General features: G+C 42.2%; 1 protein-coding gene across 1 annotated transcript in view; it reads left to right on the top strand.

The window, feature by feature from the left end:
* Nucleotides 1-24,336, top strand: part of BIRC6 (baculoviral IAP repeat containing 6) — a gene marked incomplete at its 5' end in the record, with an annotated part of 304,005 nt that overhangs the window by 38,315 nt on the left and 241,354 nt on the right. The window contains 3 exons of the mRNA XM_019548600.1: nucleotides 649-2,043; nucleotides 18,380-18,529; nucleotides 21,132-21,357. Coding sequence (XP_019404145.1) covers nucleotides 649-2,043; nucleotides 18,380-18,529; nucleotides 21,132-21,357 — 1,771 coding nt within the window. The remainder of the gene's footprint in view (nucleotides 1-648; nucleotides 2,044-18,379; nucleotides 18,530-21,131; nucleotides 21,358-24,336) is intronic.

Raw genomic sequence — 24,336 nt, 5'->3', positions numbered from 1 at the left:
TGTCTCTCTGTCTCTCTGTCTCTCTGTCTCTCTGTCTCTCTGTCTCTCTGTCTCTCTGTCTCTCTGTCTCTCTGTCTCTCTGTCTCTCTGTCTCTCTGTCATCTGACTTGATTTCTTTGCTGGTTGATCATTCATGTGTAACTACCCAATACAGTTCAGTTAGCAATTGAAATAAATTGCTATTTAAAGGTCTTGGTCGAGATCCAGAACTAGCGTCTTTAGTGAAGCCATTCTTGAACAGCTACCTCAAGTTGGGTCAAGAAGAGGAAGTCGTTAGTACAGATATCAGACCTCTTAAGGCTGGGAGGGATACTAAATGTCTAATTGTGATACTTCACTAAATGCTGGTTAACTGGGCATGATATCTGTTTGAAACGAAGAAAAATGATACTTTGCTCATTTTTGCTACAAAATTTACTTCATTTAAAGATGTAGCCAACAGTTGAACTCAAACCTTACAAAGCAGTGACTTGTATATATTCCTTTTTTCTTACCTAGCCTATTTTAACTAATTTTGTATCTTGTACATGTACATTTAAAAATAGAGGAATGAATTAATACTTAATTTTATAATTACTAGGACTAGACCATAATCTTTTTAATTTGAGTTTTATATGACTACTAACTTTATGTTGTTGTTTTTTCCAGGACACACATCACAAAAAGAATCCATGGAAGTGAGCCTTGATATAACAGCCCTTAGCATTCTTCAGCAGCCTGAGAAACTTCAGTGGGAAATTGTTGCAAATGTCCTTGAAGACACAGTTAAGGATCTAGAAGAACTTGGGGCAAATCCCTGTTTGGCCAACTGTAAGGGTGAAAAGATGAAGGAAAAGCATCTGGAACAACACAACATTCCCTTTCCTTGTTTATTAGCGGGGGGTTTATTAACATACAGATCACCTGCTACCTCCCCTGTTAGCAGTAACTCTCAGAGATCACTTGATGGTTTAAGCAGGACTCGAGGGGAGAGTGTATCAGAGCAGGGGTCAACTGACAATGAATCCTGCACTAATTCAGAACTGAATTCCCCTCTGGTAAAGAGGACTTTGCCTGTATTGCTACTTTACAGCATTAAGGAGTCTGATGAAAAGGCAGGAAAAATTTTCTCACAGATGAACAATATTATGAGCAAAAGTATGCATGATGATGGTTTCACAGTTCCACAAATCATTGAGATGGAGCTGGACAGTCAGGAGCAGTTGCTGCTTCAGGATCCCCCTGTGACTTATATTCAGCAGTTTGCAGATGCAGCAGCCAATCTAACTTCTCCAGACTCTGACAAATGGACCTCTATGGTTCCCAAGCCTGGAACTCTGGTTCAGTGCCTGCGCCTGCCAAAGTTTGCAGAGGAGGAGAACCTTTGTGTAGATTCAATCACTCCTTGTGCAGATGGTGTTCATTTGCTAGTAGGACTGCGGACTTGCCCTGTTGAATCCCTGAGTGCAATAAATCAAGTAGAGGCCTTGAATAATTTAAATAAATTAAACTCGGCGCTATGTAACAGAAGGAAGGGTGAACTAGAATCAAGTCTTGCTGTAGTGAATGGCACAAATATTGATGTGATCCAGCATGAGTCACCAGCAGATGTACAAACTCCTTTAATAATTCAACCTGAACAGAGAAGTGTTAGCGGTGGATATCTAGTGCTTTACAAAATGAACTATGCCACTAGGATAGTGACTCTAGAAGAGGAGCCAGTAAAAATCCAACATATCAAAGACCCTCAAGACACAATTACCTCAATGATTTTGCTCCCGCCGGATATATTGGATAATCGAGAGGATGACTGTGAGGAGCCTCTAGAGGAAATACAATTAACTTCCAAGAATGGCAGTGGGAGAGAGAGAAAATCTGAGATCTCTACTCTTGGACATCTGGTAATTACTACTCAGGGAGGATATGTAAAAATAATAGATCTTTCAAACTTTGACATTCTGGCCAAAGTGGAGCCACCTAAAAAGGAGGGCAATGAAGAACCAGATATGTTTGTTTCTGTGATATACTGTTCAGGCACAGACAGATTATGTGCATGCACTAAAGGTAAGATACTTCTTCCAGAAACATGTAAGTGCTTTATTAAATGGTCTGAAATTCTATTAAATGCATTTAACCCAGTTTCAGAATCACGGAAGTGGATATTGTCATATATTTCAAGTTGATTCCTGTTTAGAGAGGCTAGATTCTAATGGTATTCCTCATTTTACGGTTAGGCAAGGTCTCTAAAACTAGAACGAACTTTTAAGGTGTACTAATGATATTGGTAATTGTTATTCAAAGCTTCATAGATGCACTACCTTTTCCTCGGTGCTCTGTGACCATAGGTCCTTTTCAGCTCTTCCTGTCCAAGAGATGTTCCCCTATCCATGTTGTTCCTCTTTCTTAAGAGGAGTAATTTTTTTTTCTTTTTTCTTTTTCTTTTTCTTTTTGTTTCACTGCATGTTGGAATGTATCTAGTTTATTCTATCATCTAGAATTATCACCTCATCTATTAATCTGTGTTGCCTGAAAAATCTATTAGCCAGACTTTTTTGTGTATGCGCTTTTTTCTTGTTGGGAAACCTTGGTTTGTGTTGGGCATAACACTGATCCTTGTAGAATCCTACTAGAAACATCCCCATTTAATTCCTTCCCTTCTCCCTCCTCCTCTTGATAAGTACTTTTTGAGATTTACGTAACATTCTTAATCTATTTAATGTGTCCTTTACTGTTGATGTATTTAGGTACCAGATGCTATTAATGAGCCCTTTTGAAGCTAATTTTTGATGCTTTAAAACTATTGACACTTTTAAAAATGAAATTAGATATTAAACTTAATGTCAGATTTTCTTTACCTTTACAAATCAATATTCAATCAATGACCTTGCAAGTGTTGTGATTAGATTCTATGCCACTGTTTGAAGATAAGTATCCTGGGCAAACTTTTAAATCTGAGGAATTACATTAACTTTATATTTTTCATGAATGTTACATGAACTTTGTTTACATAAGGGAGTGTCAAATGTATGACCTGTGGGCCAGATCTGATTGGTGAAGCCACCCCTTCTGGCCTACTTGGCTACTGGTGGTCCACCAGAAGCGAGGGGTTTGCCTAGAAGAGAATCTGAGGCCCTGCATGGACGATAGCCCTTGATCATCCTGTCATTGCCTGATGTGCTACCACTTGCGCATTTCTGCCATGGCAAGTTGTCACATGGCTCATGGCCAGTTCTGTACTGGTGCAGCTGCTACCATGGCAGTCACTCAGCAAATGGGCTGAATCCAGCCTGTGAGGAGCCCCTTAGCCTGATCTGGCCTAGGGCCCCAGGTGAGTTTGACACCCATGGTGTACTTGGATTAGGTTCCTTTATTGCATTGGACTTTGACTAGTAATTTCCATATTTTATAGTCTTTTGTAACAGTCTCCTTCCTGTGTCACTTCAAGGTTTCTTAATGCTGTTCATATTGTTCATTTCCATGATGCCTTTGCTTTTTCTTAATGCCTCTTCCTTAAGGCTTCCTGACTGAGCACCCTGTATGTGCATCTTTATTCCATGTGTGTCCTGGTAATCTCCATTTTTTGTGTTTTGTTGGTTCTAGCCTTACTGGTTTCTGCTTCATCCTTCTCTATAGTATTTTGTGCTTTCCTTTGTCATCAAATGTTAAGGCTTTGTCTAAAGTAGTGTTTAAAAATGTGAGTGCCACAGTGGGCCGGACCAATGGTGCATCTAACCCAGTATTCTGTCTGACAGTGGCAGAAATGGATGTTATGGAGGGAGAGTATTGAACCAGATGTCTCTAAGGTGATCTATCACCTATTCAATAGTCTTCCCTTAATTATAAGAATCTAACCATTATTGGTTTAGAGATGCCAAATGAAAAGATCTCTTAACTATTCTGTTCATTTGCCATTAATAGATCTGTCATCCACGAATTTATCCAGTCTTTTTTTCAGCCTGGCTACACTCTCTAATTCTGCCACCTCCTGTGGCATTAAATTCTGCAAGTTAACTATTTGTTGCTTAAAGTACTTTCTCTTGTTAGCTTTAAACCTGTCACCTACTAATTTTGGCAGGTGCCCCTCAGTTTTAGTATTCTGGACTTGGAGAACAAGTGTTCCTGTTCACTTGGTCCACACCTTTTCATGATTTTATAGATTTCCATCATATTTCCCCCCCCACACCCCCAAGCCTTTACCTTTTCAAACTGAAGAGTTCGAACCTTTTTAATCTCTCCTGGTTTGGCAACTACTCCATGCCCTTGATCATTTTGATTGCCCTTCTCTGTACATATTCTAATGCTACTAGATCTTTTTTGAATGTGGGAAGCAGAACTGCACACAGTATTCATGATGTGGATGCTAACAATAATAGCTTTTTTTTACTGAGAGATCCCATCTAATTTGGTCCCAAATCATCTCTGTCTCTCTGGAAAGGTTGGCTACTATTTTGCCATTTTAGTATCTCAAGTAAAGTACTCCATGAATGTAACCATTCTTGTCTTTGAAGTCTTCATGTTGTTTTGTACTGTGATTTTTTTTTTCTTCTGTTTGTCAGTTGCCATTTTTTGTCTATAAGATCTTGTTTTTCACCTTGATATGCTCTTTATAATTTCTTTATTCTTTATGGAATGTTTCCTTGAAGCTGCTGTTCTGAATTGGACTTTTATTTGCTTGGTTTAAATTTCAGTTTGCGTTCTCATCTGTTTTCCATTTTGTGCCAAACATCTCTGATGGTTTTCTCTCTTTTTGTATCCCCACAATTCTTGAGAAATTTTTGGTTTCCTTGAACCCTTTCTGATTGCCATCTGATGTTGTTTTATTACCATCAAATGCTTTATATCTGCTAATAAAATGCTAAATTTGTTGGGTTGTAGCATGGTATTAGAATGTAGGCATCTCTGTTCTGTTGTTTTTATCTTAATTTTGTTCACAACACATTTAGGAAAAAAGGATGCGTACAAATGAGCTATTGTGCATTTGGCTGCAAGAAGTAATTGTTACAAGAAGGTCCTTGGCCTAAAGGCACCCTTGCTTAACGCGGTTTTGCTTACCGCGGTTTCATTTATAACGCTCATTTAAAATACCTACCTAGTTTCACTTAGCACGTTTTGTTATAATGCTCAGTACAGGCATGGGGAGTAGCGGCAGCAGCAAGGGAAGTGGTGAGTGGCAGCCAGCGGGAGCCCAGGGAGGGGCGGTGGGAGCCCAGGGTCTGCTCCCGCCAGTGGTGCTGGAGCAGGTGGGCCAGAGCAGTAGCAGCGAGAAGGGGAGGGTAGGGGGCATAAGCATGAAGCCCAGGCCAGCAGGGCCCAGGAGCCCAGGGTGGTGAGGAGTGGTGGCAGCAGCCAGAAGGGGTGGGTGTGGGGCATGAGTGGGGCCAGGGCAGCAGGAGCATGGGGCCCAAGGCCAGGGCCAGCAGGAGTGCAGGGCCTGAGCCAGTGTAAGCCGAGCCCACAGAGCTCCCCCACCCCTGGGCTGCAGCCTGTGCCCTGTTTTGCTCCAGTCATACACTTGCCTATGGGGCATGGGAGCTGTCCCAAGCCTGCAGCGATTTGGCGGCAGTGGCTTGTTCCACTGCCAGTTGCCCTGGAGGGGGCCCCTGCTGGGCAAAGTGGGGCATGGGCAGATGGGTGGCCCCACTGCTTACCCTGCGCCAGAGCCCTGACTCAGGCCCCATGGGCGGGGCAGCTGGGGCCGTGCACTGGTGGCTGGCAGGTGCAGGCTGGTAGGGGCTATTGTGGCAGGGGAACAATGAGGCCGGGAGGAGCTGATGCCTTCCCCGGCAGAGCCCGCGTGGTGCCTTGCCAGAAGAGGGACGGCAGGAGCGCAGGACCCAGGCCAGCAGGGCCCAGGGTGGGGCTGCAGGAGTGCGGGGTCTGGGTCAGCAGGTTGTGCAGAATGAATTATCTTTATTTACATTAAATCCTGTGGGGAAATGGGTTCCACTTAATGCTGTTTCACTTAGTGCTCGTTTTTTCCAGAACCAATTAGGAGCGCTAAGTGGGGATTGCCTGTAGAATCACTGATGTTGTTGGGTAGTTAAGCTGTCACCTGTATTTGCTTTTCCTTTAAAATGGCATATTTCTGTTGTATGTGCAGAAGGGTCCCTATTCAGCTATATCCTTTCCAGTATTTGTTAATCCCTTATTTTAATTTTTCTTTGTCTTAAAGGAGTGAGGTGCCATTGGTTAAAATATCTTGTAATTTTATCCATGGTTGTACAAAATTATTTTTTTACTATACTCCAGCTATTTTCTGCTGATCCTTTTTCCCCTCCTGTTTTCCTATAAATTCCAGTCTTCTTGATCCACCAGTAACACTTACTCTGTAGAAATTAGGCTCCTCTTGAAGCCTGTCCCAGAAGTTATGTTTGTATTTTAAGTCATCTGAAATAATGGGCATCCTACACAAGATTTTACCTAATTTTGTTATTAATAAGTGCAAACTGATAGCTTTTCTCCCTGGGCAAAACTCTGTGTGTGTGTGTGTGTGTGTGTGTGTGTGTGTTAGTTAAGGGATGGGAGGGATCCAAATCTTGTAGGTGAAAAATCGGTGGGCTTCAGTATACAACTTAATTTTATAAGTTATTTTTACCTAAATTTAGTGTTAGAATATAGGCACTAACACTGAAGTCATGATAATGATTTGAACAAGAATAGTCCATTCTCTGAAGAGAACATTTGAATACAGCAATGTATAATTTTATGTGCAAGAAAAAGAAACAACGAAAACTGCCTAAGTTAAGACGCAACGGAAACTCTGCACGAGTCTTATAGAGTCCTGAGGACAGAAGTCTCTGCAGCCAGGTATTGAGAAGTTTTCTGGGGTTTGCAGTTCTTCTTGGCAGGTGGAGGGCAGAGGTCCTCCATAGTCCTTGTTTTTGGTAGCTTTTTATGGGTGATTTGCCCCCCTTCCTACTCCTCCCCCCAGTTGCTTTGGCAATGACACATCTTTTGCCCCTTGGGATGTTTGTCTGTTGGTTCTGTAGTGTCTCTGGTTTTCGCAGGTTTTATGCTGTTTATGATATGGGTGGCATGGTTTACAGAGTGCCTGCTGCCCACTTAAAAATCTAATCTGTTGCAGTCCCCTGCTTCCTTAAATCACATAGCTTATTCACTGCCCACTTAAGCAGTTCCCCTGCTTAGGTTATTTACCTTATATCTGTACCCGTCAGCTGTAGAAGTATTTAGAGGGCTGGAAACTGTTGCGACTATGCCATGCATTTGCCGACATTACAGTACTGGGCTGATGATCATAACTGAGCTATCCAATAGTACATGGTACTGCCAGTCTCCCTTTTAGAGTGGTTCTGTGGAGCATTTTCTTTCTTATGGAGAACTTCCTTGTCCCAGACAAATTAAATTTGCTTTGAGTTTCCTATATGGTTTTTACTTGCGTGTTGATAACTTTGAAATAAGAAAAAAAAATTGGCAGCCAGTTAATGCTGACTGCTACTGTATGGCCAAACCAGGCCCCATTGTGTAGTATTCAATCCAGCATATCAGTTTTGAAAAATGGAAGGAATACTTAATTTCACTCAGTTGACTGAGATTAGGAGAAATATTGGTTTGTAAGTACTCTGTTAAAATCACTCGGATTCCTTGTTTCTATTTAATCATAATTTTTTCCCATATTTAATGTAATAATATTTAGTATTTATAGGCTGATTACATTTTGAAAAAAATATTTTTGATGTAATTATGACCATTTAGTACATCATAATTTGTATGCAACTTGGTTTTATATTCCTTTTGTATTAGGATAGTCTGTATTTTATTTTTTTGTGCTTGGGGCTGAATAAGAGCAACAAAACCACAAAAGGTGGAGAGCAGCTGTGTTTTGGTTTCTTCATACTGGAATTCTTAAACTATATGCCCAGTTAACTTTTTTCTGAACCAGAAAGATGTACAGTATTAAAAGTCTTATCATTTGAGATAAAATATAACCAATAGCATTGTTTTTAGAGACAGTCATGAAGATTTTATATACAGGACCACCACAGTCAAAGGATGGTGGTGAATATTTGTTTTTAATTTTAAATCGTATGACTTTAGTCCTGTAATTTTTATTTGATCTCACGTCTCAAATTACACGAAGAAGCATTTATTGAGAAAGGAGTGCTTTCATGTTTTTGGCAAGTGTCTTTGAAAAGTATATAAATACATTTACTAGCAACTGAGATTTAACCTATGAGAGTTGTATAATAGCTTTTGTTTTTGTGATTTTGCTATCGCTATATCTGCCTCTTTCATTTTACTGGAAATCTTAATGTCATCAGACTGTTTGCATTTAATTTACTTAGTGACACCTGATATTGTCTTAACTCTGAGAGATGTTTTAGTACTAGGGATATTTTTAATGGCATAGATTTAATCATTGTGACCTCATTTTCCTGCATTAGCCATCTCATGGGTATATCTGGTTTGCAAATTATAAATGTGCAAACAACCTCACTGTGCACACCACACAGTCTTGTAGCTGTGTGCATACTAGAGTTGCTGTGACAGGTTTAGCAGTAGAGTTCCCTTGCCAATATATTCTATGTTTCTTCGTACCTAACTACACTTTTTGCTTTCAGAAGAAGTTGCTTGTCCTTGTGTTAGAGGTGTTATTAGGCTGGTAGGATATACTGCTGACACTTCTTGCTCTACATGCTTGTTTTGGTTTGTTCTTGTCATAGCCAAGCTATAGAGTCTCCACTAATGGAAAAGGTGCTTTTGCTCTTGGCTGTGCTGTTATTGCAAAACTATGTTAGAGGGCTTTAAGATGGTGATGGCCATTGCAGCAGCAATGCATCTTTTGTAAAAGCGGCAGGTATTTGAGTGAGAGTGAAGTGTTAGCACAGTTGAAGTGCCTCAAGCTTGTTGTTAGAGTTATGAAATCTCTTGTATGTAGATTGGTGCTTCTGGTTCTGGATAACAGTGACACCATACTAGAATTAGACCATCATATAGATGTGGTATGACCAGCAGTGGTGGCAGAACTTTTGCACGAGGAGATGGACTTCCATAGAGCTGTGTGAGGATCTTTCCCTGCCCCACTAGCCCCAGAATACTAAACAAAGGAAGGTAACAGTTGTCCAGACACTGATTGCTAGGCCTGTGTGTATCGGGAAGTATTCAATTTGGATTCAGATTTGGCTGAGTTGAAGGACAGTGATTAGATTCAGAGATTTGGATCACTGTCCTGAATTGATTCGGGTGAATCTGCTGTGGAAGGCTTGGCGCTGATTGGGCGATTCGGATGGGCCAGGGAGAGGCAGGCACAGCTGGGCAGCTGCAGTTTCTCCCACTGCTCCTCTGGCTGTGCCTGCCTCTCCCTGGGTGGGGGGAGCTGAAAGAGAAGTTCCATGGCTGCCCTGTCTGGCCCCAGACTAGTCCTGGTGCTGTAAAAAACAAACAAACAAAAAACCACTGCCCCACACTCACCGGCTGCAGAAGCAATGATTGGGACCTCTGGGCACCCATGGCAGAGCTCAATCCCTCCACACCGGCACCTGCGCAGCAGCTGCCCCATGGCGCAGGTGCAGCGTGGCTCAGCAGGGCGCTACTTGGGAGCTGGGGCTGAGTGCTGCTGGGCTCTAGCTTGGAGCTGGAGCCGCCCTAGTTCCCAGGCAGTGCACGGCACCCTGCTGAGTCACGCTGCACCCTCACTGTGAGGCAGATGCTGTGCGGGGGTGGGGGGGCATGATCCCCGCTGCCCTCCATTGCTCTGTGCTGCAAGTGTAGGGCTTTTTTTAAAGTGCCTAGGACTAGGCTGGGTGGGGGATGGGGCTGGGCAGGGCAGCTATGGGAGTTTCTTTTGCAGCTCTTCCGTCTGTGCCTGCCTCTGCCCTGGCAGGGGGAGCCACGGGGGCTATGCCCTGCTGCCGTTTGCCCAGCTGGCGTGGGGTGGGGTGGGGGGGCATGATGCAAGCGCAACTCACTCCGGGTGGCAGCAGGGCAGAGCACCCTGCCCCCTCCCCAAGTAATGTATCCCCTGACCTGGCTGAGCAGCATGTCCCAGCCCCATTTCCTCCCTCCACCCCCAACCCGAACAGATTTGTGAGCTGAAGGCAACTGTCAGCTGCCTGTTTAGTCTACATCTGAATCTTTGAATTGGGTGAATCTTTTCCACATCTATTCGGATGCTTCTAATTGATTTGGAGATTTTACTTAGTCTCCCGATTCAGTTTGGATTCGGAGATGTGCTCCCCAAATTGGGCTGAATCTCCTTCAGATTGAATCAGCTGCTGAAGCTTTGCACAGCCCTACTGATTACTACTGCCTTCTGGGAGCCGGCTACTGCAGGATGCTATAGATCCTTAGCTAATCAATTTGAGGTTAGCAAGCTGATTGCTAGGGCTGTAGTAATGAAGGCTTATGAAGAACTTTACTACTGTGACCTTACAGGTGCAATTCATAATGTACCTGAAATAATGCATGTCTTTCAGAACTTGTCATTACCTGTGCTCATAATTTATTGGGCACTATGTATCTAGCAGCCTTAAAGAGCACTATTTGATCATTATTAGGGACCTACTTAAATCACAGGGAGACAAAGGGATTTATGTGGCCCACTTATGGTGTATAAAACCTATTTTTGTGGGCATTTCGTAGTGGCCCCGCCACTTGGCTATGATTGGCAGAGAGGGCCCGGGGTTGGAGGGGAGGACAGATGAGGAGCAGCTGCCATATTGATTTCTGGCTGCTCTTTGTGCTGCCCTGCCCCACCCCTTGGCACTGCTTGGCAGAGAGGCCCTGGCAGGGGGAGGAAGGGAAATGGGGCAGCTACCATCTTAGCTGCCCTTTGTGCCACCCTGCCAGCTGGCACCTTCCCCTCCTGGCAGCAAGAACTGCTGGCTTCCACTGGGGAACCAGCATTTTATTTTTATTATGGTTTTTTGTTGATTTTTGCAATCCCAGATTTCACAGTTTCCATGAAATCTGTGAAACCACAAGATAAGTAGGATCCCTAATCATTATGCAAGCTTCAGCTTGCAAGAGGCATTCTAATATTATAAAAGCCGTAGTCTGTCTCGCTGTCTGTTCATAGCGCTTTATTCGTGCTCTGATTGGCTATCTCGGCAGCCAATCAGAGTGCTCTAGATGGGCAGGACAGGGCAGAGCACCACCATGACAGTGGTGACTGGGGCTGGAGCGAGGGTGGGGGGAGCAGGCCAGCTGGTTGTAGGAACAAAACTTTGGATACCCTGTGGCCAATGCTGCATGTGTTGTAGAGCCCAACATGTCACAATCTCTGGGAGGCTAAAGGCAAGTGGTTTGACATGGGGTGGAGCAGATTTGACACTGGTTTGCTGACCCACTGCAGACAACTAGAAACTTTAGTGGCATAGCAGGCACTGGATCCAGATGAGCAGTGGGAATCAAAGATGCCTTGTGTGCTTATATAACATCACAGGGTGGTGTGATGGTGCATAGTGATGCTTAGCTAATGAATTAACACATATATGCAGCACTTCATTTGCTAATTCTTGGTTCTTTGCATGTGTGCAAGGTAGTTTTTATTTGCTAATATTTTTATGGATTTAGATGGTATGGATGTGTTTTCTTTATACAAAACTTTTGTATAAAATTTTGCAAAACCCTCTCTATTGAAGTGTGCATGTACCGTGTACAGCAAGAGAGATTTAGTAAAAAAGGATTTAAATCTTAATTAACCATACTAAAATAGATAATGAATAACAGTAGTGTGGAACAAATGGAACAGAATGCAATGGTGTATCCAAATGTCTAACTTTATAGTGGAATCAGTGCACTTGTCTGTTATGATTTGACTATCTTGTATGAATTCTCCATAGCTGCACAGAGGTGGAGTGAGCAAAGTGCACCTGGCTGTTGCGGTTCATTAGTGTTCATCTGGTTCATAGATGACTAACACTAGAGTTCTTCAGTGGCACATGGATGTGGTGGAGTCTGTGTATCTACTTTTGACAGGGCCATAGCTAAACCTGGAGGATGCAGACTACTGGCTAAAACTGAAGAGCATCTTGACATTTTTTTCAGCTGCATTTCATCCTTATATCTTGCTCTTTGCTTATAGTCAAGGAACAGTATGACCGGTCTGTTTTTTTTCAACTTGTTCAAGGGGATGGGCATGCCAAGGAAATAGTTTACATTTTGTATTATGGAAAGAGAAAATAATCACTCCCCTCCCCTCTTTAAAAAAAAAAAACTTGTTTCATAGCAAGGCTACAAGTGGATTCTTCTGTCATACTGGAAAGAATTTATTGTGCCACTATTTGCTATCTTATCCAGAAACATCTCCAAGCATTTTAGTCAGCCCATGGAACCCCACTGGTAAGAACTGAATCTTAATTTTGCTGCTTGGCCAGGGAAAGTAGGCCATATTGATAAGCCTCTGCGTTAACAGTCAGGTGCATAGAAGCTGGGGAGAACCCTGAAGGATATAAATATGCTAGAGGTTCTAGCAGGCAGTTGGGAGTTCAGAAACTGGACAGTTTGGGAGTCCAGGAATGGTGGTGCTTCCTTAAGGAGACAGTTCTCACTGCCTAAAAAACAGGCCATCCCGAGGCAAAAAGCAAGAAAGGAGCCAAGAGACCCTTTGGCTCAACAGGGATGTTAGGGAACTATTGAAAAAGAAAGAAGAAGCATACAAGCAATAGATGAATGGTTCAGCAACCAGGAAGGAATACACCCATATCACCAGGGCCTGCAGATATGAGACATGGAAAGCCAAGGCAGGCATGGAGATCAAGCTGGTTTGGAATAAAGGACAACTAAAAGTCCTGTTATGAATACATAGGGAGCAAGAAAAAATTGGGCTGCCCCTGCTCCACTCCCTCGCTCACTGTGGGTGCCTTGATCTGCCCCTCTCCACCCCGCTTCTTACCCCTCCCCTTCACAGACTTTCCTGCAGGGCGCTGCTCTGTAGCCTCTAGGCTGTGTTCCTGCATGTGTGCAGGCTGCAGCTGCTTGTCTGTCTGTCTGTGCATGCACCCATCCCTCCCTGCTTCTCCTGCTGCTGCTGCCCAGAGCCTGCATGAGGCTGCCCTGCGGTCCTCTGTGCCACCATTTCCCTGCTGGGTGGCCTGAAGGCAGTGATGATGGTGGCACAGCTGAGCTGGGCACAGGCTCTGAAACCACATGCACAATTAACACGTTAAAAAAGTAATGTAATAACTGATTAACGCATTAACCATACATGTTGACTGCGATTTAATTGACAGCCCTAGTCATAATTAAAGTGAACACAAATATGATACTCAAGGCAGTTTGTTAGCAGCATGAAAAACCTTTTTCCATTCCCCTTACCTTTCCACAGTGCATATGTAGGCAGAAGAAAGACCAAGATACAGGAAGCTGCATACTGTGACCCCAAAAGTATCCTCCCTCCTTGTATTACTTGTATACATACTGTTTACATTGTAATTACAGCTGAAAGGCTTGATGCCAGCTGGATGGGGTCTCTGCTGCTCCCTGCCGTCACCCAGTATAGAACCACTACACCAAGCATGACTGAGGGGAACTGAGGTAGATGATTAGGCTCCTTTCTACAGACACTAGGACTGAAAATCCAGACAGTCAGGGCCACTGTGGTAATGCTGACAGGGCCACAGCAACTTATGCTCAAGTTGTACCTTCATGTTGGGAAGTGTCTGGATAGGAGCATGTTGTTAGTGCTTTATCACATACTGACCTCCAGGCTGGGGTGAGGGATTCCACTAGCCCCTGTATTTGTATGTTGATGGCAGGGTGGTTAGGCAAGCAGTGTAGTCCCAACTGTTCCTGGGTGAATCTAGGCCTGTTAGTAACAGGTAATATATTCTGTAGCTTTCTCTGGTGGCTCCTTCCGGTTAGAGGCACAAAGAGCTGTATGAGACCTCCTGAGATCAGTTTCCATCTGGCCTTAAATTTTACTGCTTTATTGTATTTTTATGTTGATATTTGACATTTTTCTTTCTATTTGGGTAGTCTTTGGTCAGGATTTTATTAACTTTATTCTTTCCTCCCAGAGTATTAAGTCTCTTTCTCTTTAGGGCTTTTTCCATTCTTGCTAAAGTTATTTTTTGGTGCTCTGTGGGAGGAGAACCATTTAACTATACTTCTGGGCCTGGGTCTCCTTAGTAAAGATTTCAGTCTTTATCTCCTGTATTTATTTTCCCTTTTTTTTTTCCTGGGATACTGTGTTAGTTTCCATCCTATTTCTTCTTCGTATCCCTCTTTAACAGATTTTTAAATGGTTGACTTTTATCATTAATATAATTCTCAGAGCATCCAGAATAACCAAATCCATTTTTAGGAAGTTACTAGACCTCTAAGTCTTTCTTTCCTGTAGAATTGTAGTATTTTTTTTTTTTTTTAATAGGATCTTGACCATAACGTGTTCTGTCCTCGCTTAGTTTAGCTTCTAAATGTCATGATACATAGGACGTCATAGATAGGGCTTGGTTGTTGCTGTTTCTGATGTGTAAATTGGTAGACTTCTGAAATTTTGATCATGAGCTGTAAATCCCAGTTCTCATTTTATTGTTAGTCTGTTGTTTAGAATGCCATTAATCCATGCTTGACAGAATTCAAATTTTATCTTTTAATAATTTTGATGGTTAAAATTGATATTTAAGTATTTCTTTCGATTTTTATTGATTTAAAATTTTCAGGATTGTGCAAGGTAAGGGGTGTGATGGCAGACAACTAAATAATGACAGCATACTGTTTAAAAGCTTTTATAAAATCACATTTTAAAATATAAAAAGTAAATATCTATAAATCAATAAAGCATAACTGATCACTCGGGGGCTGAGCCAGAGTGGGCTTAGAGGGAGTTTCACCTTGCCCTGATCACTCGGGGTTTGGGTTGGGCTCACTGGGTGTTTGGCATTCAGCCCCTGGCTGGGACCTGGGCAGAGTGAATAGCTGGCAGCACCAGGCTCTTGGCTGCTGGCAGCCCTGCCCCTCCAAGTCTGCCCCCAACACAGACCTACCATCACAGCCCCCAGCTCCTGTAGTGGCTGTCTAAGCTACTGCCAGAGGGTCACTGTATGCACAGCCCCTGATCCACTTGCAGCAGCTGCTGTGTGTGTACACATACGTGGTGCCCCCTGCCCCAGATGTCCTTACCCCTCTCCCAACACCTTTTTTTTTTTTATTTAAATGTCTGCTTTCTATAAATTTTGATGATTGGTGACAGAAATATTTTTCTGTCAGTCTGAGTGTCAGGTGAAATTTAGCAGTGTCTGTAAGTGTCAGGTGACATTTATCGGCTTAAAAATCAAATCCTGCCAAGCCTATCCATGCTGCATATGCTTGCTTATTTATTCTGTATATATTATTGCTGCTACACTTCTCTTTGTGCAGTGGTGCTCAACCTTATTCCCTGGCAGGCCAGATAGGCAGTGCCAGATCCAGTTACAGGCTGGAGAGTGATTTCTATCCAGCTCCTAGGGCCAGTGTGACAGCCACCATCTGGCCATGCTGGAGGGGCTGGGGGGCAGCCCGGCCCTGCAGGGTAGAAGGAGACTTTACAGGATGGGGGTGGGGAGGAAGGGGGCCTGACTTGGTCCCTCAGTAGAGTGGGAAGGTGCATGATCTGGTTGTGGGGGAGGAGGGAGCATGTGGCTCAACCCAAGGGAGAAGGGGGTGCAACTTGGTTCTGACTGGCTGCGCATCCTTGGGGGTTGGGGATTTGGCCGCGGGAAGAGGGTGGGGGTGGCCAAATTAATAGCCACTGCTCTCCCACCTCCAAATTTCTGGACCTGTAGGGAGCCCTGCAGGCCAGATGAAATGGCTCTGCAGGTTGCATTTAGCCCACTGGCAGGAGATGAAGCAGCCCTGCTTTTTTCTATCTTGTACGGTTTCTCTTGGATCTATTGATTCCCAGTTGAAGAGGTTCAGATCTGGTATTTTTGTTCCTCTTACATGAGTTTCAATCTGATGTGTCTATTCCCTTCTCCTTTCTTTTGCATCTGACACTTAGCTTCCTGATTTTGTGTAAAGTCTAAGTGGGAATCCCTATTTGTATTTTATACTGTTAGTTCTAAGCCTAGTGGTTACCTAATGCAATTCCCTTTTGAGTTTTAGCATTTATGTTGCTAGATAATAAGATTTTTGTGGGCTGCTAGAGAATTGTCTGGCTCAGTTGTTATCTCCTTCACTGTTACCAGGATTCTTTTTGTCTTTTGTAGTAATTTGGATGGACATTTTTTATATCTCTTCCTGGAGCCTCTTGGGGATTGTGTGGAAAAGAGATTTTTTCAGTAAATGTAAAACTTGTCCAGTATATCAGGAGTGTAGGTTGTAGCCGTGTTGGTCTAAGGACATGGGCAGACAAGGTTCTTTGGGTGAATCTGATGTCTCTTATTAGACCAACTTAAATAGTTGGGGGGAAAAAAATTTTAAGCAAGCTTTTGGGTTCAAAAATGCTTTGTCAGGCTGAGGAAGTTTCAGCAGCTGGTGTGCGTTCTTCCTGGATGGAATGAAAAGTAAAGAAGCCAGAGGCTGGGCTGGTCTGCATACAAGATAGGTAGTCAGTGAAGATGTAGATTACTTTTACTTTACTTTGCTTTTTCATTCCATCCAGGAAGAGCACACACCAACTGCTGAAACTTCCTTAGCTTAATGAAGGGTTTTTGAACCTGAAAGCTTGCTTAAAAACTGTTTTCCAACTTTTTAAGTTGGTCTAATAAAAGATATCAGATTCACCCAAAGAACCTTGTCCAATGTAAAATATCTAGGAAAGCACCGTTGAGCACACTTCAGTTTCTCCCTTTAGTCTTCTCTGAAATTACCTGCTTAAACCTTGCATCGTTTTTGTTTTTCTGTTTTCCGTGTTCTTCAGCTTTATGTGGTTCTTTATTTTTTTGGAGTCTTATATTCAGATTAGTAATATTGTTTAATCACTGTGTTTACCCACCTCTGCCATCATTTTATTATCTTCTCCGTTTTCACTTTTGTCTTCAGCTTTGACCTGAAACTTTTTTTCCCCCTAACTTCTTCAGCATCTTTACTTCCCTTAGCAAATGATGTAGTTAATCATTACTTGAAGACTGTTCTTTCTGCCTCCATAGTTAGTCTGCTGGAGGGGGATTATCTTTTAATGTGCCTTTGCTTTGGAGAGAGGAAGGAATAGTTTTAGAAGTGTTTTCTTCACTTTCCAGATGTTTGACCTGACCTGTCATAACAGGATAATGCCATGTTATAGCAACAAAGTTTTTAGATGCATACATATGGGATTCACTATTACTTTGCCTATACACACTAACTTCCTAAAATATCAAATTTTCTCACATACAAGATGTACCTTCCCCTCCAAAATCAGGCCCCCAAGATTGGGGTGCATGTATTAAGCAGGTAAGCTGATTTTTCTGCCCAGGATGCACGCATTCTGCTTTTATTCCTGCTCTATACTGCAGTAGCTGTGGCATTACTATTCAAGCAGCTGAAGGAGTTAATTGTCTTAATGGCCTATTGGTTTCTACTCAACAGGTGTTAACTACACTCATTCTTTTTTTTTAATGGTGTTGATGTTCCACCAGTCACACTAACCTTTCCTAGGGCAATTCTGGTGTCTCCTAACTGCTCCTGGTTTCCTCCTATTTCACAGCTGAAGGAAGAAAAGGAGAGCAAGTCAGCTGAAAATTAGAATCTGTCACTGCTCTTTGCAGCTATAACTGTAGAAAAAAAATCTTCATTTTGCTTTTCAAATGCATGGTGAATGTTACATTCTGGGGCATGTATGCAAGACTGCAATATAGTCAAGATCCTTATGAATCTTACTGGAAGGAACTTCTGTTGTTTTGGATGACACGGGAATTAGAGACCTTCTCCATGGAAACTAAATAGACAATAATGCTTGCAGATGAGCTTCCACCATACTAGAGAGTGGTCAGAAGTTGGAGGAATCTACCTGAAACTGCAAAATAAAAATATTTTATACAGAAAACAATGGAGGAAAATTGTATTTACTTGTGGCAGGCAGGGTTATGAAAATGATGGTAACTTTGAAATTAAAAATATTTGTATTCTTAACCTAGTGGACTGTGAGGTTCATATAACCTGAGTCCCTGTTTTCAGAAGTGATTTGTAATGCTGGATGTAACGGTATTAATGCCTGTGTATTTGCAAAGGCAGTGGTCCTGTGGGTTGGGCCTAGAAAGGTGGATAGCTAATAGCCATTGTAGTTATGCAGCAGGTTTTGGAGGTCAGGGTGGGGGGGTTGTTTCTTGTTTTTTTTGGCTAATCAACTTGTCCTTCAGAACCACTCATAGTTGGAATGGATACTTGTCTGGTCATGTGTTTCTTCTTTCCTGGAAAAGTTAATGGCACTTTATATATGATGGGTTCTAAAAAAATTAGTGTGTATTAGCTAAAAGCAGTGTTACATGACACTGAGCTAATATGAATTTGTTTGAATCTGGTTTTTTTGTCTGTCATGTTATAGGTGGAGAACTTCATTTCCTTCAGATTGGAGGAGCATGTGATGACATAGATGAAGCTGATATACTTGTGGATGGATCCCTTTCTAAAGGGATAGAGCAGTCATCAGAAGGCACTAAACCTTTGTCTAATCCTTCTAGTCCAGGCATTACAGGTAAACTGTTTGAAACTTTGCTATGCTTGAATGCAGTCACATGGAGGCATTTAATCTATTATTCTAAGTGCATCTAAAGTGCTTTTTGGTTGTGTAGTTTTGCACATGGCTCAACAGAGAGGGCTGAAAAAATACTCTAACCCAGGGGCTCTGTAATTCCTGTTTGGGCAGCATTGGTTCTGTGTTAATATTGGTCTTCTATTAGTTCACAGCACTTTGAGAGTGGCAGATGAGCTCATGAAGTTGGAGTGCTGCTTCCTGTATTTCTTTTAGTACTTTTTGTCCATGTATTATTGGACTTAAGACAGAGAAGAAAAATCATGTGTGGTGAGAAATGTGGTAGAGTTTGTATCATCTGTCAAAGCTGAACTTCCTACATCATGTCAATGAACTTGAATTCATAGCTATTTAATTTATGCCTGTTGTACCTATTTCAAATTCTGCTTTGGACAGTTCTACAACATATTTAATAAAACTAGAAAATGTTACTGAACAGACTGAGCAATGGTATTGGCTTAGCATTCTCCAAAATGATTTTAAGGTTATTTTAAAATAGACCATTTTGATTTTAAAATGTATTAGGCAGAAGATGTATTAGTCTCCTGTAATTCATTGCATCCTTTTTTCTTTATTTTTATTTTTTAAGAATAAACAATGTAGTGCCACTTCTGGAAATATTTAAAACTCCTTTAGGATTATAAAATATAATCCTATTTTGACATGGGATACTTGATGTTATTAAACAAGAAACTCCATAACATAGTTTTTAATGACTTTTTTTAGAGCAAAACTGCACTTTCAAACGATGTCAACTCTGCATCATAATGCAGGAACAAAGAACCTGTCACTCTGTAACAGGGTAACATTATTTCAATAGCATTTTAATGTGATCTTGAACCAAATAGGCTAGAAGCTGTGTAAAGGGTCCAGCAGATGCTGGCTAAGTTCAGTTAGGTCTGGTTGTTATAGAGATCTTAGTGAAAACTAAGTGGATTATAGAACTAAACTGCACAGCTGTAACTTAAAAAAACGCTGGCCTTGCCTTAGGAAGTGTTTGGCCTTGATATATTAAGTAACAGCTGTCATACTAACATTTTTTTATGTTTGAATAAGAACCTATTTGTAGCCATCCTACCAGGATCATTGCTTGACCCAATTATTAAACAGCTAGGGAAATTTTAAAAATAAACCTGAAATTCTCACACTTTATGAGGGACTTGAGTTCATAAAAATACACTGGTTACTGAAAGGCAAAAATATTCCCTGAATGTATTGCTGAAGTTGTGAAAACAAGAAAAAATTGAGATGTGGCAAGTTTTTTAGTTGTTTCCTGCCTCTTTGTCTTCTCCACGTGTCTCAAAATCAGTTAAGAAAGAAGGCCTTTTTCCTTTGGCTGTGGGCTGTAAAGTCTTAATTTCAGCTGGCTGAGTCCAGGAGGTTTGCCAGCCAGCATGGATTTGAAATGACTGTGTGTGAATAGGTGTTGGATATGGTATGCATTTGTAAAACATTACCAAACACAGTAAGTTTTTTGGACCTGCTAATTTATACTTCAGAAATGTCTAAGAGGTAACATTAGGTTTGAAATAAACTGATGGTGGATAGAAGTATGTTTTTGTCTGTGTCCATACCAGGATTTTATCTTCCTCATAGTGTATTTACAACTTTAGCTTGAAGTTGAATTTATCATTTCTTTTCTGGAAATGTATTAATAAACCATTTTAGTCCTTGTTAGATAACCAATTTAAAACTCCCTGGCCCAGGGAAGGGAAAGGAAATTTATTGCGGTACAATGTATTTTCACTGGAACTATATTCTAGATGTGTACTGTGCAACATGCATTTATTTTCTTGACTGATTTTAAAAAATCATTTTGAATTTGCTGTTGGTAGTCTAACTTGCCAGATAATTCAGTATTACTATGTAAGAGAAATCACATGACTTTGCAAAAAACTTCAAGCAGACTGAAATAAGACCGTCAATAAAGTAAGTTTTTTCTCAGCTGGTACCTGATTGGAGGGGTATGCACTCCATTAAAGTAGCTACTGTTGACATTCAAAGAGAGAATCTCTTCTAGTTATGAGGCTCCAGTAACCCACCATAATAATATAGTAACTTTTACTTACTGAACAGATTACATACAGTGTTCAGAAAGCATTTATATTTCTTGGGGTTTTTCAAATGCATAGAAATTCCATAACTTTCACATTTTCTCTAAACAGATGTTTGTTTAAATTTTTCACCAAGTGAGTCAATACATGAAAGGAAACACCAGGTTTACAGCTGCATAGATGGTTAAGATGACTTTCTGCTATTTGCTGCATTCCCAGAGAGCATCTGCATTACTGTAAACTCTGAGAATGGCTCCAAGTGCTTTAAACATTTTTTTTTGAGTAAGCTTGCTTTTTTGGGTATGATGACTTCAAAACTAGCCAATCATCCTCTTAAAGAAAAAACCAACAAAAACAAAACAAACAACAAAAGAAAACCTAAGTATGAGCATGTGTTTTGCATAGCTTAATTCTGGAATTTTGGTTAAGCTCTTCTAGAAAAGATGAGCTATATAACAAACATCTTTTTACCTCCTTCAACAAATATTCAGGAGTTGATCTTTTGGTGGACCAACAATTTTCCCTTGAAACATTGACATCCTTGGTGGAATTGACCCGCTTTGAGACCTTGACCCCACGATTTTCAGCCACTGTTCCTCCATGCTGGGTGGAAGTCCAACAGGAGCAGCAGCAAAGGCGGCATCCTCAACATTTGCATCAGCAGCACCATGGGGATGCAGCTCAGCATACTCGGACGTGGAAGCTTCAGACAGACAGGCAAGTAAAGTACTGGTCTAAGGCAAAATAAAGTATTGTTTTTCTTGCTTTTAGCTAATTTTGTAATTGGTATCACAGTAGAAGCTTGTTGATCTAACTTAAAATAGTTGCACAGGGAAATTATGTGGATTAAGAAAATCTTATACTTTCAGTGTTGTTCTATATTTGGCTTCTTGTATTGTCCTTCCTTCTTGAGATTTTTAGGAGCTGTCTGAGAAGACTGCAACAATTTGAAAAGTTGAATGTTGAATAGCTTTGTATTCCTATATAAGAACTACAAAATGAATGAAAGTTGTTATTACAACCTAAGTTTTGTCTCTTTCAATTGGGAAACGTTGACTATGCACACCAGCCTAAATAAAATAAAACACCTTTATTTACGATTTTTTTTAACAATGCGATTTTTGTATTTGAACTTGAAAATTTGCATTTGAACTTACGGCCATCTGTCAGGAATTAAACCAATTTATAGACACTTTTACAAAACTTACTTGGATTCAATATTGGAACATCAGTGGTGCTCATAAACATGTAGCAAATACACTACAATTCATTGCATTGTAGTATGTATCATATGGCATGCTGGCTTGTAAGATAAAATGAAACCAGAAGTGCTCTCCATGGCACATCTGGTTTCTCCAAGCCCCTACGGCCTGGGGCAAAGCAGTCTGTGCTGCCAAGCCCCCCACAGCCCGGGGGCATAGGCTGTGCGGGGCCTGCCTCCCTGTCCTGCAGGGCCACAGGAGGGGCAGTGATGCTGCAGGAGGGGCAGAAGGATGCCCCAGACGTAGTGGGAGAAGCAGAGGCTGGGGCCACTCAATTAACTGGCATGTTTTGTTATCCGGCATCCCCCATTCCCAGGGGATGCTGGATAACAGAGCTTTTACTGTACCATGTGCAGCTCATAAATGCTGAGATGGTGGTGCGGATGGAGCATCCCACAGGAGCGCAGAGGGGTCCCTCATGCGCTTGGCAGCAGATCCCCCTGCACCCCTCTGGCTTGGTGATCAGCTGCAGGGGGACCCCAGGTGTCCCCCCCTGCCAGACCCAGGAGGCACACCAGTTGCCAAGCTGAGGGGCAGTTCCCCACACGTTCTATGGTGGACCTGGAAGTGGACCGGAAATACTTCTGCTCCACTTTCAAGTCCGCAACTGAGCGTGCGAGGGACCCCCCCCGCACTCCTGTGGGACATTCTATTCACCCCACCATTTCAGTGTTCACGAGCCGTGCCTGGTACCTCGAGGTGCATAGAAGAAACATATAAAGCTGTATCTGTGGCCGAATCATTGCTTCCAATTTGATTTGGAGAGATTAATGGGTCTTCTGATTTGATTCGGATTCAGAGATTCGGCTGCCGAAGCTGGCTGAATCTCCTCCGAATCAAATCAGTGACTGAAGCTTCGCACAGTCCTGATGGCCATCTTCTGTGAGAAGCTTTTAAGCCTTAAAAAAACAAAACATGGTGCTGCAGCCTGTTTAAAAAAAAAAAATACTTAAATTTATTCAGATTACCTTGGCTATGAGATTTGCACAATTTGCTGAGAAATACTTGAAGAAGCAAATGCCAAGGTAATAAAAAAAGGATAATCTGAGTGAAAGGGTTATGTGTAGTAAGGTGCTGTAAGATATCAGAACAAATTTTAACATCTTCACTGCTCATTTATAGAGACTGCACAGCATTCTAGTGACTTTTTTAGGCAATGCTGAAGCAAATGTGTGTTACAGACCGTAGTGGGAAGTGAAATAGACAGGAACCCAGGAAACTTAGAAAGATGCATAAGGAATAAATTGTGCCTTGAACAGGAAAAAGCTGGATTGAGTGAGGCCAGAGCTGAAACCTTGTAATGGGAAGGTGAGAATGGAAAGTGGTAATTCCAGGGTTCCTATATCAAAACATCAAATTGGGTAGGTTTTCAATGTGGTAGGTTTTTAAAAAACAAAACAAACCAAAACAATGGGGGGGGAGGGAGATGCATGAATTTAGCTATATAAGGAAGACACCATGTACAAAAGAACAATAGGGTTGCTCCTCTTGAAATAACTTGTGGTTTTCCAGTCAGAGTGCAGCATATCAAAAACATGTAGACAACTGTGGAATTTGAAGAGCAACAAAATAAAGCACACTTATTGGGGATCAAAATATAAATACATGAATATTAGAAGGAATATAAACTGTTATTTTTAGGCAAAAAAGTAATCTTTAAGTGATTAGAAATTTGTAAGAGACTTTCCTAATGGTAATTATTCCATAACTTGTTAACTTAAGTTTTTATCTTTCTTTTAAAACATTGCATATGGACCAGTGCTTAAAATTTAGACTGTTGGTTTAGATCAGGGGTGGGCTGGATGCAGCCCGTGAGGCTATACAATCCGGCCTGTGGGGCCTCTAAAATTTTAGAAAATTAACATTTATCTGCCCTTGGTTCCTGTCAAAAATGACAGGAACCAAGTACAGTAGGACCCAGGAGAAGCCCAGTGGGCTCCCACAACAGCAGGGCCTGTCCCAGCGGCGCTCCTGGCCTGGGAGCACATGGCTGCCCCATGCTGGAACCAGTGGTAAGGAGGAAGTGGGGAGAGGACCCCTGGCAGGGAAGGAGCCCAGGGAAAAGCTGAGTGGCGGGGGGGAAGCGGCCCCTTGCCCGCCCCCTGGTCAGTGCCCTATGCTACAGCCGCTTGCAGCCCACATGGGGCTGTCTGTGCCTGCTCCAGACAGCCTGATACGGGCTGTAAGTGGCTGTAGCACTCAGGCGGGGGGCTGCTTTCCCCACCGTCCCCCTGCGCTCAGCTTTTCCCTGGGCTCCTTCCCAACATGGAGGAAAGCGGCCCCTTCCCTGCCCTATGGCCTGCTCCCCATGCTGCAGCCACTTGTAGCCTGTGTGGGGCTGTCCTGAGTAGGCACAGGCAGCCCCAGGTGGGCTGTGAGCGGCTGCAGCGTGGGGCACTGGCCACAGGACAGGGGTGGGGCCACTTGGTCCCCC

This window comes from Crocodylus porosus, unplaced genomic scaffold (assembly GCF_001723895.1).
Source record: "Crocodylus porosus isolate Cpor-Errol unplaced genomic scaffold, CroPor_comp1, whole genome shotgun sequence".
In the NCBI taxonomy this organism is placed as follows: domain Eukaryota; kingdom Metazoa; phylum Chordata; order Crocodylia; family Crocodylidae; genus Crocodylus; species Crocodylus porosus.
Note: the sequence above shows the minus strand (reverse complement) of the source record. Positions and strands in the feature narration are given on the sequence as shown.